The sequence below is a fragment of the Colletotrichum costaricense genome, assembly GCF_030867565.1.
Source record: "Colletotrichum costaricense strain IMI 309622 chromosome Unknown Scaffold_6.1, whole genome shotgun sequence".
NCBI classification, from domain to species: domain Eukaryota; kingdom Fungi; phylum Ascomycota; class Sordariomycetes; order Glomerellales; family Glomerellaceae; genus Colletotrichum; species Colletotrichum costaricense.
This window is the reverse complement of record NW_026848235.1, coordinates 509,428-527,894: the sequence shown is the minus strand read 5'-3', so window position 1 is coordinate 527,894 and position 18,467 is coordinate 509,428. Positions and strand designations below refer to the sequence as shown.

The window sequence follows — 18,467 nt, the reverse complement described above, 5'->3', positions numbered from 1 at the left end:
TGCAACCATTTGCACCTTTCCTAGCAGGTTAGCAGTATAAAATTTCAGATTGTAAAGTGGTGCTTCGTCCACTTGCTGCGACCATCTGTGCTAATGCTTTAGTCTCGCGTCATTGAGCCTATGCATTGCCGCTGGCAATTAAAGGCTGGCGACAGTTCTGTTTCCCAAGCGTCTACGATAGGTGCTGTTTACTAACCCAGCCGCATTGAACACATACTCAGCGAGCCTAAACAAGGCTAACACGGTTCAAATTGACCTAGTTTTGCCGCGCCTTCTAAGCTTGGAAATACGGCGCATGCGTACTAAGTACGTTCTGCAATCAAACCGTAGCGCAGGCAAGCTTTATTGAGTCATCCCGAATTAAACATTTCAAAGTCTAAAGACAGCAATGCTGTCTGAGGCAAAATAGTTGTCATGATAGCGTTTGATTGCAGATCCCCTTAAAGTCTGCCGAGCGGGTTCATAATCCATGACGTCCAACAAGGCAGGGGACAGGCCTTGGCCAGCCCCATCTCAGATCGAAGTTTGTGCTTTTCGGGAAGGTCAAACATCGAACTTTGAACAATGAGTTCGTATCGTCGAATGGGGCGCCAGGACCGATCAGGTAGGTAGCATTCGGACACGCAAAGACGCAATCGAGTCCCTGGACCCCTCGTACGACGCTGCGGCACCCACGGACTGAGATTGCGATGATCGGCAACGACACGGACAGCACAAATATGGCCGGGGGCGCGACTTGTTGGCGCGAATTCTGTACGGTCCGCAGCTGCCTTCATTCAAGTTGATCTTCTTTCTCATTTCAAGGTCAAACGGGACACGATGGCGCCGTCTTGGCTAACAGTTGGCTTCCTCGGCTTCATCCGGGTCACCGCAGCTCTGGGACCGCAGCTTAGCCCGGCTCAGATGTGGAGGGAGTTCCATCTCCAACCCGAGCTCGAACCCGCTGCCGAAGGAGCTGCAGGCCCCGAGGTCGTCCGATTATTCGCCAATGACAGTGCCCCCGGCGCGCCGGATCCGTCCACTCTCTACCGGCCTTTCAACTTTTCGGTTCCCATTGACCACTTCCACAATGATTCCATGTACGAGCCGCACTCGAATGGCAGCTTTCCTCTCCGATACTGGTACGACGACCGGTTTTACAAGCCTGGAGGCCCTGTCATCGCCCTGGCAGCGGGTGAAACCAGCGGCGCGGGCCGCTTGCCTTTCTTGCAAAAGGGTATCGTTGCCATCCTGGCGGAAGCAACCAACGGAGTCGGCGTCATCTTGGAACATCGGTACTACGGCCGCAGCTATCCCACCCCAGACTTCAGCACGGAAAACCTGCGATTCCTTACGACTGATCAAGCCTTGGCGGACACTGCTTACTTTGCCAAGAACATTGTCTTCCCCGGCAAACTGGCAGAAGTTAATCTGACGGCACCGGAAACACCGTGGATCGTGTACGGAGGCTCGTATGCCGGCGCCTTCGTCGCGTTTCTGCGTAAACTGTACCCTGAAGTCTTCTGGGGCGCGATCTCTTCTTCTGGAGTCACTGCCGCCGTGGTTGACTTTTGGGAATACTATGAAGCCGCGAGACGTTTCGCCCCCGAGGGATGCGCAGAGACGACGCAGAAACTGATGCACATGGTGGACAACATCTTGATGCAGAAGGGCAACACGACTGAGGAGGACATCGTGACACTAAAGACCGCCTTCGGACTCCCTAACGTGACTGCGAGCGTCGACTTTGCGAGCGCGATTGGGGGCGGCATTGCAGGGCTACAGGGTCGAAACTGGGACCCAGCCCTTGACAGCGACGATTTCCTTCTCTACTGTGGCAACATGACCTCCGACGAACTGGTGTGGCCCGCAACGGATAGCCTTGACTCTAGTGCTCGCTACCTACTTGAGGTTGGCGGCTATGAGTCAGAAGTCACGGAGTTGGCCCCTCGACTCAAGAACTACATTGGCTACGTCAACTACACATCGTCCTGGTGCGACTCGGAGAACCAAGACGACTGCTTCGGACCCGGAAGTGATGATGCGTATGCCGCGGATGATCTCAGCGCGTCCTGGCGTCTGTGGGCCTACCAGTATTGTTCTCAGTAAGTAATCGAACTCAGAATTATTGTGGCCAAACTCTGACACTTGTGTTTAGATGGGGCTACCTCCAGACCGGCTCCGGCGTTCCGGAAGACCAGCTTCCTTTGATCTCTCGCCTGATTGACATCGAATACTCCACAGTCATCTGTCGCAAGGCTTTCAACATTACCTCGCTACCTGACGTTGAAGCCATCAATAAGTACGGTGGTTATAACTTCAGCTACCCTCGCGTAGCCATCATTGATGGCGAATCTGACCCGTGGCGATCTGCGACTCCTAACAAGATCGGGCTTCCGCGGCCAGAGTCGACCACCGAGGAGCCCAACTTGGTCATCACAGGCGGAGCAGTTCACCACTGGGACGAGAATGGCATTTTCAAGAACGAGACAACGGCTGACCTCCCACCATTGCCTGTCAAAGAGGCCCAGAGCTTCGAGGTGGAGTTTGTACAAGCCTGGCTTAAGGAGTTTGCTGCGACAAGAAAGTAGACAGTATTACTGAAGATAATTTTGCGCTACAAAGAGCTCTCAATAACGAAGTATGTACGTGGGACAAAATAGCCCATCGGACGCTACGTAGAAAACATAACATCATTACTACTGAGCATATTCTGGATAATATATGACTGTGGCTACTGGCGTAGGCCTCTCATAACTTTTTTGCAGCCTCAATAATGATTTCAGCAGCTCTCTCCGCAATTCCATATATTGCAGTCTGAATATGCGCTGAAATTAGGACTGGCATGATACTTGCGTCTACGACTCTGAGGTTCTCCGCTCCGTAGACCTTTAGTGACGGGTCAACGACGCCGCCATCTTCCTTCGGGAGCATTGCGCAGGAGCCGACTGGGTGATAGATGGACAAGGTGGTCCTGAGAGCAAAGTCCCGCCACTGTGCGTCTGTCGTGGTATTCAAGCCTGGCTCATACTCCGAAACCCACGTGGATCTGAGAGGTTCGGTGAGAGCGACCTGACGACACTTTTTGATGGCTTGGATGGCTGCTTGCAAGTCGTATTCGTTTGAAAGATAATTCGGGTCGATGAGAGGTGGTCCCAAGGGGTCGGCAGGGTTGACGTGGACATGCCCTCGGCTCAGTGGGTGCATAATGGCCGCGATGAGCGTGAAGTAGTCTTTGCCGTAACCTGGACTTCCTGAAGCAGGATACCCCTTGACGCCGGTATATCCGTCGCTGAAAAGAATTTCCAGTTGAGGTACCGTCGTATCGTTGAGCCATTGGAGTTTTTTCTTCTCGACCGGGTTGTTGGTATCCCCAATCGCCGTCTGAGCAAGGGCAGCAAGCGCTGCCTCTCCATCGTCACCGAGAGCTTGGTTCCAGTTGGTGAACGTGTATCCACTCCCAGAGTATCCGTACATTGAAGTCTTGCCTTGCCGCCAGAGCTGGAGCTGCTCAGCAGCATAGACTGTGTCGTACTTGAGACGGTCGTATCCAGTGTAGTTGCTCTTCAGTTCGTACGAGCTCTGGATGCGGATGTGATCCTGGAGGTTTTCACCTACTCCTGGAAGGTCAATAATCTGACTAATACCAGCAGCAGAGAGAACATCCGCCTTGCCAATGCCGGAGTTTTCCAGAATAGAGGGGCTTAGTAAACCTCCACCGGAAACGATAACCTCGCGACCAGCAGTTAGGACCGTTCCGTCGACAAGAGTCACGCCGGTAGCACGCTGGCTGCCATGGCAGGTAGTCTTCAAATTGACTTTAGCGACCTTTGAATCTGTCAAAAAGAAGTGGTTTGGACCGGCTAAGGGCAGGTAGGAGTTTGCGCTGTAGGATCGGTTGTAGTGTGTCGGCTCGATGCTGTTGGGCGAGTACAGAACGCCCAGAACGTTGCCGTTCAATGATTCGAGGTTTGTTTCGATGCCCAAGCTGTTCATGACCGGGAACAGCGGGGCTTGGTGCTTGGGGATGAGCCGGTTGATCAGAGCCTTGATAGGTCCAGCATTGCCAACGCCCTCGCTCCCGGTGTAGTACTGAGTGTTGGCCGAGGTAAAGTTCTCAGACTTCATCATGGCAGAGCGCATCGAGTCCCAGTTCCACCCTGGGTTACCAAGCTCTTCCCATCCGTCATACTCGTGCGCAGACGCCCTATCGTATGAGAAGAGGTTGAGTGCGGAGCTCCCACCTAAGACGTGTCCTCTGGTCTGAACCCAGACGCGGCCATTTGATCCCTCCTGCGGCACAGTAGTGAGATTCCAGTCGTACTTGCTCCCAAACGTCGAACCTCTCCGACCCGGAATCTCAATGCGCTCGTCGCCGAGCCCTGATGGACCTGCTTCGATGACCAGGACTGTCGCGTTCTGCAGCCCCCGGCTGAGACGGGTCGACAGCGCGACTCCAGCAGTACCTCCGCCAACAACAATCTGTAGAGCCATCAGTTAGTTCACATCATAATTCGGGGTGGGTGTAATCGGTTAGAGAGCACAAACGTAGTCGAAAGCCTTGTCAGTCGGCTGACCAGGAGCTGCTGACACTGCTGCCACGTACAGGGCCAGGATCGAGGCGACTGGGAACATTTCGATGTATCGAGATCTTCATGCGAGGTCCCTTTGAACGAGGTAAAAGTCTGGTTTGAATCAAGCGAGCTACGCGGACATGCAGGTTTAGATGGCGCATAGGGTTGTGAGAGGCACACTTTGTCGGGCTGGGCGGCGGCACCAACGTCGCTGGAAGTGTGTCTCGACGGCGATCAGGATGTCCAACACCACTTGGGAAGTCTACTGAATCCGTGCTTTGCAAGGGCTTAGACGCTTGATGGGCGTTCTGGATCAGAATTCCGGCATTCTTTTGTACAATAGAACTTTGGGGCCCAGGGTAGTTCATGTGGCTTTGCAAAATGTTGGACAAAATAATCAACTCATTTCGCACAACCCATGGAAGCGAGTCAGGGCACACTTCAACCGGGCGTTCTAGTAGACGGGGAATCAACCCTTGCACACCCAGCGCGACATCGAAGACGATTAGATGAACTATCCGAGGAAACGTGGGTGGGTGGCTTTCAGGGTGAAAGTCCTCTTCGCTCCCGGGCGGGGTGAAAACGGCTGAGTTTGCGATAGAGATGGAATGTCGCCGGTGACCTTGATGCAACCTACCGTGCCTACTTTATCCGCAGCGTACCATCAACCGTTGAATCTGCATCGTCCTGACGCCTGGCTCTGCAGTCTCTCCTAGTTGTTGCGAGATGGGCGGGGTTCTTCGGACTTTGCAGCAGGGAATCGGCAGTTTACCCCGGTCGTGCCCTCCGCCCTCTCCAATACGAATTTCCACACCGGGAGCGACAGCGGCATCTGTGTGAAGAAGGTCTACCGCTAGCTTAATGTTCGCTTACATGGACAAGGGTTGTGTGGGTTGCACGAGAAGGCGCTAAGATGGCGTGGTAAAGGGGTTGATGGGCTTTGCTGAAGACTCTACCCGCCGCGATGAAATGATTACAATCAAGACGGACAGGTACCTATGGCGATGGAAAAGACTGGACCATTCAATTCTGCCATAACATTCAAATTTACGGAGTACTGTCCAAACTGCAGTCGCGCTGCTTTTTCATCTTTTGGCCTCACGCTGAGGGGTTGATAGGATTCTGTCCGAACAAAAGCCGTTGTATAGCACAGGTAGGCACAGGATCCTCTGCTAAGACAAAACTGGAGACGTAACGGGGGATTGACATGGACAATCTCGACAGTACACGGGACAAATCCTGAGCGCCAGGTCAGGATCTTATCCACCACGACCCAGGAAGGCCCCGCTATCGGACTTCCAAGCTGACTGGATTCAAGACCTGGTACCTTAACACCGGATTAGACAATCTTTGTCAGTGGGAGCTTGGGAGAGCATGAATATTTGACTTCCGAGAAGTAATTCTTCTGGTCAACACTCAACATTGCTCGATAACTGAAGCTTCATTCCCAGCTCTCGGCACACGTATCAGCAACCTTCACAGTTCGAGATACATCGGTATCTTCCATCACAAGCATAGCACGACCTTAGGCCCATAAGAAGGTTATCTGTACAAAGAGTTGAATTATCTCTGATGATCTGAATCTTGCGATTGCCATTTTTTCTCTTAAATAATGCCCAGCCAAAAGTGTGGGGATGCGAGTCATAAACCCAACGAGGCGGAAGCCAAGGTGTAATCAAAGCTGCGCAAACACTCCCTTAACTCCCAGGTCTCGAGAAAGTGAAGTTGCACGGGAGCGGAGCGGGTTCCGCATTCCAAACGGCTGTCCTGCTGCCATCCCTTTACATTCACAGAACCAGGCACGAGAAGTTTAATGTCGATTCTGCATGCCTGAGTCACATTGCCGGCCGAGTGGTAAAGCAATATCTGGGGGGAATCCGAAGAGCCACCATCTGGGCGCCACAGACTTTTGCAGCTTCCTTGAAATATGCGGACGAATTATTTGATGGGTTCTGGGGCGGGCTTGTTTGAAACAGAATGCCCAAACAGTGCAAAGCTATGGTCCGACAAAACTGACTTATATGACTGGCATCTGGCCATTGCTGAGAAGGCGGCATCTTCCTGCGTCATGTGTGTTCTCAGACACGCCACGACAGCGTGCCACTGGTCTTGAAACCCGATCTCGACGATACCACTTGCATAAACGGACTTCTCCAGACAGCAGCTACCTACGACGATGAGCGTAGTCTCTCGAAATGGATCATTACCGCCGAACGAGGACGTCGGTCCAATCTCCTTTTCTCTCGCCCTCGCCCTGACAATCTTCCTCGTCATCACGACCGGCCTCCGACTATGGGTGCGAGTAGCGAACCGGAAGCTCGGATGGGACGACTTGACTATCGCTCTCGCAGGCGCAACGGCAGTTGTACGGTTCGCCTTCGTCGTCTTACAATGGAAACACGGAAATGGCAGACACCGAGTCTATCTCAGCGACCATGACTACATGATGATCAACATGTACGGCTGGTGGGGACAAATGCTGCTCTTCATCTCTGTGGCGTTTCTGAAGGTGTCAATCTGTCTCTTGATCCTTCGCATCAAAGATACCAAGGTGCTCAAGCGCTTACTGCATGTCATCATGGCTGGTGTCCTCATTACGAATTTCGGGGTCGTGATCATTTTGATAGCCGAGTGTCAGCCCGTCGGCTTCTGGAGGGGCAAGTCAGCCGTGTGTTGGCCAACACACATCCGCATATACTTCATCTATGCGACGATTGGTATGATCAAAATATTCCGGAAGCCTCGGGGTCTCATCACTGATTAGAGTTGGTAGCATACTCGGTCTTGACGGACCTCATCTGTTCACTACTTCCTCTTGTGGTGATTTGGAATGTGAAAATCCCTCGACAGACGAAGATATCAGTCTCTTGCTTGATGGGGCTGGGCCTTGTGTGAGCTCCTCCCAAACATCTTCCAGTTTCCATGTACAGAAAAGACATCACGTCACCTAACATCCTATCTTTTTGAATATTAGGGCGACCGGGTTCGGCGTCGCTAGAGCAGCGTCACTGGGAATATCCACCTCAGACTTGAGTTGTGCGTTCAATTTCCCCTACCATCAACGGAACGAACCGAAATAAAGACTGACGTTTGTCTTGCAGGGGCATACTGTGTCGCCGGTATCTGGTCGAATCTCGAACTGTTCCTGGGTATCATCGCCGCAAACCTCGCTCTTACAAGGTCCATCTACGTCCACTTCTTCAGCAATAGTACAGCGCAGCAGACACTTCCAGGGTCAACGGGCAGATGTGACCCGTTGCAGTCTGAGTATCTCAGTAGCAAGCTCCGAGGCGACCGCTTTGAAGTGGCTTCGACGATGATTGGGTCACCTCGTCGAAGAGGTTCGGAGACGAGGAGCTCAGATAGTGAAATCCCGCTGAAATCAGGCATCCAGAAGAAGACTGAATTTTGGTGGACAGAGGATGACGAAGGCCAGCCGCAGAGACCATCTCCGTGAGTCAAGTTTGATGGGAGAAATACAGCTGTAGGTAGCACCTATACATGACGTCTGGCGGCCGCATTCTCCAGGTGGCCGGCGGTCTTCAAGCGGCCCGCAACTTGATGCAAGAAAGCTTTCTGAAATTGACGTGGAATCTGAATTTATATCAAGCCCAAGTTTCGTTTCGTTTCCTCCAGAAATATACATGCTGAAGAAACGGGTAATTATACAGCTGCTATGAGTGACAATCTCTGTTTTATTACATACAACATGATCTTACTGACATGTGACCGGATAACCAAGAAATCTATCTTGACGTTGAGATTCGGATCGAGACCTTCGACCGTGGAACGGCGATCCCTCAGTAGTCGACGAAACTACAGCACCAGCTTAACCCACACTCATGACTACATTGAGCACCAGACGAAGTCTCAGGTTCTCCTTAATCGCCTTTCAACGCATGGTTTGGGTGCACCCACCACTTGAGAATCAGATTCTCCCCATAACCTACGTCTCGTCAACGAGGCGCAGACGCGACGTGACCATCGTCGTGAGTAGTCCCTCTCGATCGCCGCGATCTCGACAGCTTCTCCTTCTTGCCGCATCGCGGCACCAGATCCTTCTCGAGCAGAGCTTGAAAACACGGAAGCGACGCCACGGGAAACCACGTCTTTGGCTCGTGGTCGGCCCACGCCTCCTGCCACTGCTGCGGAGTCCGATTCCGGTGATCATGCACGATCCGGTCGACGTTCCACAGCTCGCCCGGTTCAAAGTTGCACCTCACAATCAGCGTCCCTTGAACGATATCCTTCATGGCACGAGGGAAGGGAATCCCCGGTAAAAGTATTGGGTCCTGCGGGCGACTGGGAGCTTGTTGGACATGATGGACCGGGTGAGCAACCACTCCGTCGGCGGGACGATGCCCTGGTCCACCGATGCAAACCAGGCCACCTGCCACGCGATATCTCTCTGGTTCGTCATTTGGAGTATCTCCGTGCACAACTGGGGCGTGGGCTGGCCGTCAAGAATCAGAGTGAAAGATGCAGGCGGCATTCCCGCGGGGACGAGAGCAAGGGCTTCCATAACCCACCGCGACACGTTGGCGGTAACCTGTTTGGCCTCCAGACCCCATGGTCCTGGTTCGCGTCGGGCCATGGTCCGGTATTTGGCCTGGCGGCGAGTATCCGGGGTGTCGAAGTTCGAGTCTGGTAGCAAGGCATTCCGCCACAAGTTGACCCAGCGATCGATCCGCAGGAGAGAAACGACCAGACAAACTGCACAGCCCATGCTGGCAATTCTTTCTGGACTAAAGGCCCCGCTGAGTTCGCGCAATGAGACCCAAAAAGCTCGTCTTCCGCTTCTTGTTCCGCGTGGCAGTGGGGTTCTTCGGGGGTTGTACTGTGTGGTACACGGCGGGCAGTCGGCGCCGGGACTTTGAGTCCTGGAGTCGGGCGATTAACGGCTTTCTGTCCCGTACGGCACGGCGGGTCCACTAACGGTGCCCCGTGGCTCCGTTGGTTGCTTTCCCCGGAGCCACGCCGACGCCCCCCACTGACCGCCGAATCACAGTCCTCGATATTTAAGACGGGTGGATGCTGCAAGCTTGCGACAAAGAGCAAGGTAGTCAACACTTACATCCTCATTCCAGACTTACTTTCTTCAAAATCGTAATTGCTGCGTCATCGGTGTCAGCTACAGCGTAAGTACAAATGGGCACTTTTCCCTACCCCGCCGCCATGCGTTGACGGACAATCGGGGCCCATTCACCGCCGAGAAGCCAAAGCTCGGCCCCAATGTCCCTCCCCTTCTTATCTTTGTCCCAAAAGCATCCCATAATCCCGTCTGGAAAACGCCTCGAGTCGTAATCACAGGACGTGACACATTTCTTACCATCTTATTGGTTCAAAGAGATGCTGTACGACTACGGGCGGACGTCCGGTCCGGGTCCTCATCCACCCGACTCGTCCAACGGCAACGGCCTTTGACGCCAAACCTCCGAAATGGCGCACCCGCACACATGTGTACACGGACTATTGTGACACCGGATATTGGATGCAACAAGCCACTCGGAGATGCTATTCGTAAGCAGACATGGAGCCATACTGAGCGAGCCACGAGACTGACGACGTTCCACAAAGGTATGACGATGGATCAGCTCCTTCGGGTGTCGTGCACTTTCAGCTTAAGGTAAGGTAGAATCTAAATATCGAGCTACCCCACACCAAATCTCACTCTCGATTTCCCCGGACCATCCATCCGCAGATCCTCCAAACATCATCTACATCCCCAGATCCACCGCGGGAATACCTTCACAGCAAACCAACACAACACGACAACATGGCGATCAAAGCCTCCACCGGAGTCTGCAAACCCTCCGAACTAGCCCACCTCGTCCTCCGCACAGCCAACCCCGAAAAGCTAGTCTCCTTCTACCAAACCTTCCTCGATGCAAAAATCACCGCCTCAAGCCCCCTCATCACCTTCCTCACATGGGATCACGAGCACCACCGCCTCGCCATCCTCAACGACCCCACCGCCGTCCCGCGACAGGACAACACCGTCGGCATGGACCACTTCGCCCTGACCTTCGACTCTCTTGGCGACCTGCTGCAGTCTTACAAGGCTCGCAGAGATCTGGGTATTGAACCTATTTGGTGCGTCAACCACGGCATGTCGACTAGTATGTACTACCGCGATCCGGATGGCGGCAAGATTGAGACGCAAGTAGATGTATTCGAGACGAAGGAGGATGCTGTTGCGTATATGACGAGCGCGGAGTTTGGAGAGGATCCCAGGGGGCCGAGGTTCGACCCTGAGGAGATGGTCAAGAGGTTTGAGGCTGGCGAGGATGAGAAGAGTTTGATGAAGAGGACGGCTTTTGCGAAGGAGGAGGTGAAGGTATGATATTTAGGCTGCGTTGTGCATCAGGATGTTGTGGTTCCGAGAATCAGATTGAATTTCGTGGATGCATCGTGCTCGCACGTGTCAGAGTCATAGGTGCATTTAGTAATTGCATACAACGATGCTAAAAGCACACTTAGCATACAACTGAAATACCACTAGTATTGAACTCTGAGAAGTCTTCTTGAAAGCCTGCTATTTGTTGGTGTGCGGTACTAGACTTGTTGTTCTGCTCCCACGTAAAAGTTGGTGCTAGGAACATGCGGCAAGACACCTAAGCAACAACCTCAACCCTCAGATCGAAGGCCTCATGACTGTAGATTGATTCAGAGCTGGGCTGTGAACTTAGCGAAGAAGTCAACGTGACAGGAACTCTTTATGTTCACGCCCGATCGTCTCGATTACAAACTGGCAAACTTATATTCAAGTACGTACTCGTCTATCTTGAGTACCTAGATGAGCATGAGAAACGTAGGGCTTAACTTGATAATATCTCTTTTACTCCCCGTTTGCCGTCCACGTCACCTTAGCTCAGAGCGCATTTGAAGAAAATATGGAGATTTTCGTATTGGGACTGTTCCCCAGTCGACGGGGTAAGCGCCATGCCAGACATAACGTAGCGAAGGTACATGTAGGGGCCGGGAACAGGGGGCCGTATGATCTGACGCGAGATGCACCCTTGCTCTGCCAAATCTGCCAGACTCTACTTTGCTTGTCTTGTCAGAGGACAAAGAGCGTAGTTGACTGACAGAGTCAAAGCCGAATATATCAAAAGACTGCTCTTCAGGTTGATAGGAGAATGCTCCAAGTTGATTGGATTGTGTTGCAGACAACATTGTGGCTCGGAGTGTCTAAGACCGACGGAAAATCTTTCTTCAGTAGACTACTCAGACATGCGTTGAATAGGACCGTCCAATCTCATACCTCAGAGACTCTGAATAAAGGATCAAAGATTGAATGAGAGAATCGAGGCAACGGGTCGCCTTCACATCGCATGCCCCGAACCCTCTACGTTACCGACCATACTCCCTTCAATCCTTATACCATTACCTTTTAGCGCAAAAGGAAAGACAGTTTCCCCAAAGCTTCATTTCCGTCCATACGACACAATTCCTCATTCCAACAAAAGCCAGGGCATGCGCCTGGTTTTTTCTTGCTGTGGCTGGGACGAAACAGCATCAGCCAAGCCTTTTTGGCAGGCCTTGAGTGGCTTTGAATCTCCGAGGGCTGCAGATGACCCCTGTCATCAACTTTAGTTCAGCCCCCAGCTGCCCCCCAGACTGTGCATTTGGCGAGTGTCGCGCTGCTGTCTGGCCCGTCGAGAGTTACACCGTCGCACTCTCGGTGACGTCAAGAGGGACGGGAAGTGGCTTGGCAGCGCGTCGTCGCGCCTGGACTCTCAAGTCTCTTGGCTCTCTGTAGCGATGTGTTGTTTCTGTGCTCTCTCTGTGTGTGTTGTCTGCCTCTGTCAAGTACGACTTGCACTACGTATTGCCTGTTTGTGGTGATGCAGCTGCCAAGGATATGATGAACATGGCGGTGATGGTGAGAAAGCGCGCTTGGCATATTACCTGGACGTTTCCCCCTTCACTGCTTGGGCAACAACCTCGTCTTTCTCTTTCGCATGATATTTTGGTTGAGAGGACTCCATCAGGATATCGTCAAGACTCAATTCGGTGGATACACCACCATCTTCTTCCCCTCCTGGTCCCGAGTATCACCTAATAGGATCTATCCTCAGACCTCAAGAGCAACATTGCTACTTAAGATGGCTGGCTTCAACCCTTTCGCACGTCGTCGGAAAGACACCACGACCCTTCCGACACATCGCAAAAGTAGCCAGGAGACAAGGGTCAATGATCACTGGCATGGAAAAGACTACAGCATGGCTCACCGGCCGCCCTTCATGCTCTGGCTCAAGGTGACATGGCTAGACATCCTCACCATGATCATCATGGGAGTCATCGCCCTAGTGGTACGCACCTTACCTCGCATCCGACCTCTGACATTCAGCTAACACCACACATCCAGGTCTTCAGAGCGCACCCGCCAGCACACCGAACGTTCCCCGTCACATTTGACAACGGCGAGGTCGTCTACCCCCAATTCGCATACCCGCACATCCCGCAGTACATCCCCAGTCACGCCGCCACCGCCCTCGGCATCGGCGTGCCCATCCTCTCCATTCTCCTCTGCCAGATAAGGGTGCGCTCCTTCTGGGACATCAACAACGGCATCATGGGCCTGCTCTACTCCGTCATCGGCTCCACTGTCTTCCAGGTCATGATCAAGTGGCTTATCGGCGGCCTGCGTCCTAACTTCCTCGAAGTCTGCCAACCCGATATTAGCAAGGCCTCCCAACCGGGCGGGAACGCAACAGGCCTGGACGGGACGGGCTATGGAGGCATCATGTGGACGTCGGATATCTGCACCAGGGAGATGGACGGCACGCTCTCCAACGCGATGGAATCTTTTCCCTCGGGGCATACGACTGCAATGTTCTCGGGCATGGTGTTTCTGTATCTCTACCTCAACGCCAAGTTCAAGGTCTTTTCGAACCATCACACGCCCATGTGGAAGCTTGTCCTCGTATACGCTCCGATCCTCCTCGCTACCCTGGTCGGCGGCTCCCTAACGGTCGACCAGTCCCATAACTGGTACGACGTTCTGGCGGGCGCCATCATCGGTACTGTCTTTGCCTTTTCGTCGTACAGGATGGCCTACGCCGCCGTCTGGGATTGGCGTATCAATCATATTCCCCTCCACCGCAAGATGCCTTTGGACTTCAACCTCGAGGCTATTGGAGAGAATGGCGCGGTGGTCACACGCAAGGCCGGATGGGGTAAGAGACACGAGGAAAAGAAAACTGGTCTTGACAGAATGGTTAGCAGGACGAGGTATACCAGCGGCAGTAGGGATACGCGAGTTGTTGGTGTGCCCCGTAAGGCAGTAGCATCTCACCACTCGAGAGGCGACCGGCGTCCTTCTGGCGAGGACATGGTCTAGTCGGTCGCCGACTCGTACCGCCGAGTGGGAGTTTTGTTTGGTCCAAGGAGTTACGAATGATACCCAGATCTGAGATCGAAGCAAGCGTGGTCCCCGATAGCGCTATCAACGATGGCACGAGAGCAAGCGCCGTCGGCTCAGATACCTGCGTGTTTTACTTGCCTAAGGTAAGGTACATAGTACTCATCATTAATACTACACAACAAAGTTTTATTCAAAGCATCAACAAATTTCGGACTTCACCTCCCAATCATTAAAGTCTGATCAGTTTCTCTTGGCTTGGCCAAGCTTCACAGACACGGCATTGGCGTTCGGGGCGCACGTTCATAAAATGTCAATGGTATCATATCGAACCTGACATTAACGGCCACGCTGGTTCAGGATTGTACATGCGGTGCGGCGTACTCGGCACCCGCGGCGCAACCAGACTGCTTCTTCATGAGGTAATGAAGGCGGGTGCCCACGTGCTGCCATGTCTTGGTCTGATGTAAGTCGTATTGATGGGACACAGTCAAGTCTGATGTTCTATGGGTCACTCGAAGTTGCTCCACTACCCAGCACTGCCATGTGTCTTTGCGTCCCAGGTACGAGGTTGCAGTTGCGGTTGCGGTTGCAGGCTGCTACTATCAAAGTTTAAAAATAGCTATAGCTCTACCTCAAACGTACTTACCACCAGCCGCGGTTCTCTGGCCCAGAAACACAACGGGAGACTGACGGGAGACCGGAGGTCATTGCCCATTGGGACGAGTCGTTCTAGTCTCGAACTTTCGCGGGAAGTTTGTGTGAGTTACCATGTGTATGTCAGTGTGCGTCAGTTGTCAGATTACGGATATGAAGCCGTTATGGGGTAATTACTGCTGGTGCATGAGCTTGAACGCGAAAGCGCAAGTGCACCACACCGCAGCGCAAAACTCAATTCCGCAGACGTCACGATGGGCCCTCAACTCCTTTGAATCAGTTGCACTTCATTTCGCCGTTTGTCTCGTTATTTTCTCAGACTTGTGAGGTGGGAGTCTCGCACATATTGAACGGTTCTTTTCGCGAGTCAACAGGAACAAAATCATTGCCCCGTGGGCTGCTTTCGCATGAGTCTGTGGTGTCTTGGCGCGCAAAGCGTTTCTTGGCGGCCTGAACTCTATCACAAAGATGCATCAGTCAGCGGATTTTTTGCGCTTGCTGCCCGCTCCAACTCACTGCCCCCCTGAGTTGCAGATCAGGTCCCAAAGAGTAGTCTTTCGGGGCGGGAAATCAGAGTTTTGCTACCTTACACTACGTGATTGAACTCTAATAGTGAGGCAAACAAACAACCTTCGGGAGGACTCCGTGCTCTTGAGTGAGCGGCAAACGATGTCGAGCATCTTACATCGCCAATATCAAACCTTCCTTCGTCGTTGAAAATAGAAATAAGCCCGTCTCGGCGACTCTTTAAGCCTCAAAATAAGGTCGCATTGAGCCCAGCCAGGCGGATACTAGAAGAGGGCCTCCCGCAACCCCAGGCATGCTCCGCACAACCGAGACTCCGAACAGGAGAGAGATCAGTTAACAACATCATGTACGGACAGCGTAGCATGGAGCTTTGCCTTAATCTGGAGGAAACCCGACAAGACGCCCTCTTCCGCACGGATAGCAACCGTCCCCGTGCCCGCCCCGAGATCTCCGGGATCCGTAGACTAATCGGCTCGCCCGACCTTGACCCCTTGACCGGATAGGAGTCAAGTAGATTGGCTCAAGCAACCCCACCACCTATGAGGGGTCCCCCTCCCCTCTTCTAGAAAGACCTGTCAGCCTGTCAGGAACGTCAACTCTTACTTGACATGAACCTTGGAGACGAGCAGCAAAAGCAGCAAAAGCATCTCAAAGAGGCCAAGACCATCCGGCCACCCAAAGGGCTACAAACTCAAAAATGCCCAGACCATTAGCAAGTTTGACATATGATGTGCAATCAACCCGCCTCCGCTCTCCCACCTTGGCCTTATGTTAATCTTTCTTTTTACTGCGGTACACAGCCAAACTGTAGGTTATACTAGGTAATGGCCAACCACGCAGGCGGGATGAACTCTCGGATCATCTCCCGCTGGAGCTGCCATCCCGGACGGTCGAATCTATACCAGACGACCCATATTGCATAGCTGTTCCTGAATGAGTTCCACTTTGACATTCTTGCTAACACTGACCAGTTCGAACTGCCTTGTGACTGTCACTTCCTTCTCTTGCGCCTACCCTTGAGAGATGCCGCCGGTCCATGTCCTTTTTGGGGCAATGAAGCTGTGACCCTGACGGATTGAACACATCAAATGTCCGTCCGTTCCGTAAAAGAAGAGGGAGAGTACTGGCCCACCTCTCGCACAAGAGGCTGTTCTCTCTTGCTAATCTCATCAATATACGCAAGATTGTGGAGAGGGCTAGGCGGTCGTCGAATATATCCAAACATCTTGGCTTGTATCTGCAGGTGGGCTACCGGTGAGGTTTCTCCATACTAAATCACTTTGCAATTTACAGAGCACAGGGGCATGCTCAGATGCGAAGAACAACCAGGTTCAAAAGCCATTGACTACGCGACGCTGGTGAGCCTCAAGACAAGATATAAGACAGTCTTCTTCGTCCTCCGTTTATGAGCAGATCTTCTCTCCACATCAGGCTTCTCATCGCCAAACAAACATTCTCTTCACTCCCCTCCTTCAAACACACACCTTTTCTCCTACATACTCTCACTGTTTCATCTCATTTGTAGTTACTTGTGTTTCTTTCTTTTCTCACACACAAAGTCTGGTACTATCAACAACATCAATCTTAAACCCCCTAAAGACCACCCCCTTCACCGACACCATCATCAACATGGCGTCCCGGCTGGTCCTCTTCTCCCTTGCCGCACTGGCTGCCGCGAACCCCATCAACCCAGATGGCTACGAGCGGCCGGCCCGCCGACACGTCGGAGGCATTGGTCATCTCGCCCGCGCCGTCATGGCGCCTCAACAACCCCGCGGTGCGCCCGTCGAAGGTCCCGCTAGAGTCGAGATCAGATATGCCAACCCGGGTGACAATGGAACTTGCGAGGACACTCCAGACGTTGGATCGAGCGCCGAGAAGGCAAAGGATAAGAGCAAGGATAAGAGTAAGGACAAGAACAAGGATAAGAGCAAGGACAAGAACAAGGACAAAAACAAGGATAAGAAGAAGGGCGGCAGCGGCTCCGGATCTGGTTCCGGCTCAGGCTCAGGCTCTGGTTCAGGCTCTGGTTCTGGTTCAGGTTCTGGTTCAGGATCTGGTGGCTCGGGAACTGGCAGCTCCGGTGGGGGTGGTAGCACCGGAGGCGGCAGCTCAGCTAACAACGGCACTCTCCCCGGTGGTGGCGGCGGTTCTGGTGGCAGCGGCAGCAGCGGCAGCAGTGGCAGCATCGTAAAGACCTTCCCGACACCCGCCGGAACAGAGAATCTCTCCGCGGCGAAGACTATTTCTGGCAACTTTGACGGCGGCATGAAGCTCTACGACCGTGTCCCTAGCACCTGCACGGGCAGCGAGGGCGGACAAAAGGACGCCGCCTTCATCTTGGCCGACGGCGCCACGCTCAGCAACGTCATTATCGGAGCCGGTGCTGGAGAGGGTATTCAGTGCCAGGGCAGCTGCAACCTCGTCAATGTGTAAGTCATCATCTTACCTCCAACGAAATCTTGATCCAAAGCCACAGACTAACACATGAGAAACAGCTGGTGGGACAAGGTCTGCGAAGACGGCGCCACCTTCCGCCAGACCAGCGGCACCTCCACGGTCAAGGGCGGCGGCGCCCGCGACGCTCCCGATAAGCTTTTCCAGCACAACGGCGGCGGCACGGTCGAGGTCTCTGACTTTTACGCAAAGAACGTCGGCCAGTTCTGGCGCTCGTGCGGTAACTGCAAGCAGCAGACTGCTCGCACTGCGGTCTTCAACAACATCTACGTCGACGGCGGCAAGACTGTGGCTCACTACAACGGCAACCTCGGCGACAAGGTTACCATTAACGGCGCTTGCGTCGTTGGCGGTGCCACGGTGTGCAAGAACTCAAAGGGCGTCACTGGCGGTGGCGAGCCTGGTAATGCGGCTGACGATCCGAAGATCTGCGTGCAGACTGATGTCAAGACGTCTGGCTGCTAAAGATGTTCTTTGGTTATTGTTCACGGCGAAGAAAATTCAGGGAGGCTGGTTTGACTTGGTCGCTAGGACTCCAATGTCTGTGTATCTTATTCTTCTCTGTATATCACGCTTTGGGACTGGTCCTTTGGGATTCGGACTGGATGTCTCGGAGTCAAAGGTTCTGTTCGAGCTGTAAATACTTGTATAACTGCAGGATTTGCAGGTCAATCAAGCACATATCTCTTCATGTCCTGATGTACCCAGCATTGAACTTTTCACACGATGAACTCGAGCGGTGGCCCTCCTGATCAGCCATCGAGAGTAACAGCGGATCACAAATTCTCGAAGTCCTGCGAGGGATTGTCACCTTTGCAACCGGTTGCAACTGAATGGTCTTTATTCATTTTGAAGAAATCTAGCAAGATTCTGGTGACGTCGTTGATAGTAACGAAATTGGTCGA

At 53.0% G+C, this 18,467-nt stretch overlaps 7 protein-coding genes across 7 annotated transcripts; 5 read left to right on the top strand and 2 right to left on the bottom strand.

Moving 5' to 3' along the window:
* Positions 1–819: 819 nt before the first annotated feature.
* On the top strand, positions 820–2,570 carry CCOS01_06399 (serine carboxypeptidase S28; the record flags this gene model as incomplete). The annotated part of the gene is made up of 2 exons (XM_060454568.1): positions 820–2,084; positions 2,138–2,570. The coding sequence occupies 2 exons, from the start codon at positions 820–822 to the stop codon at positions 2,568–2,570; spliced, it is 1,698 nt and encodes a 565-aa protein (XP_060314268.1).
* Positions 2,571–2,730: 160 nt separating this feature from the next.
* On the bottom strand, positions 2,731–4,614 carry CCOS01_06398 (choline dehydrogenase; the record flags this gene model as incomplete). The annotated part of the gene is made up of 2 exons (XM_060454567.1): positions 2,731–4,461; positions 4,528–4,614. 2 exons carry the CDS (start codon positions 4,612–4,614, stop codon positions 2,731–2,733), a joined length of 1,818 nt encoding a protein of 605 aa, XP_060314267.1.
* Positions 4,615–6,729: 2,115 nt separating this feature from the next.
* CCOS01_06397 (uncharacterized protein) lies at positions 6,730–8,010 on the top strand (the record flags this gene model as incomplete). The annotated part of the gene is made up of 2 exons (XM_060454566.1): positions 6,730–7,270; positions 7,655–8,010. 2 exons carry the CDS (start codon positions 6,730–6,732, stop codon positions 8,008–8,010), a joined length of 897 nt encoding a protein of 298 aa, XP_060314266.1.
* Positions 8,011–8,509: 499 nt separating this feature from the next.
* Positions 8,510–9,279, bottom strand: CCOS01_06396 (uncharacterized protein; the record flags this gene model as incomplete). Its single annotated transcript, XM_060454565.1, has 2 exons — positions 8,510–8,845; positions 8,911–9,279. The coding sequence occupies 2 exons, from the start codon at positions 9,277–9,279 to the stop codon at positions 8,510–8,512; spliced, it is 705 nt and encodes a 234-aa protein (XP_060314265.1).
* A 1,050-nt stretch (positions 9,280–10,329) lies between these two features.
* CCOS01_06395 (glyoxalase/Bleomycin resistance protein/Dioxygenase) lies at positions 10,330–10,896 on the top strand (the record flags this gene model as incomplete). Its single annotated transcript, XM_060454564.1, has 1 exon — positions 10,330–10,896. One exon carries the CDS (start codon positions 10,330–10,332, stop codon positions 10,894–10,896), a length of 567 nt encoding a protein of 188 aa, XP_060314264.1.
* Positions 10,897–12,661: 1,765 nt separating this feature from the next.
* On the top strand, positions 12,662–13,899 carry CCOS01_06394 (PAP2 superfamily protein; the record flags this gene model as incomplete). Its single annotated transcript, XM_060454563.1, has 2 exons — positions 12,662–12,868; positions 12,925–13,899. The coding sequence occupies 2 exons, from the start codon at positions 12,662–12,664 to the stop codon at positions 13,897–13,899; spliced, it is 1,182 nt and encodes a 393-aa protein (XP_060314263.1).
* A 2,835-nt stretch (positions 13,900–16,734) lies between these two features.
* CCOS01_06393 (pectate lyase) lies at positions 16,735–18,027 on the top strand (the record flags this gene model as incomplete). The annotated part of the gene is made up of 2 exons (XM_060454562.1): positions 16,735–17,537; positions 17,604–18,027. 2 exons carry the CDS (start codon positions 16,735–16,737, stop codon positions 18,025–18,027), a joined length of 1,227 nt encoding a protein of 408 aa, XP_060314262.1.
* Between the last annotated feature and the right edge of the window lie 440 nt (positions 18,028–18,467).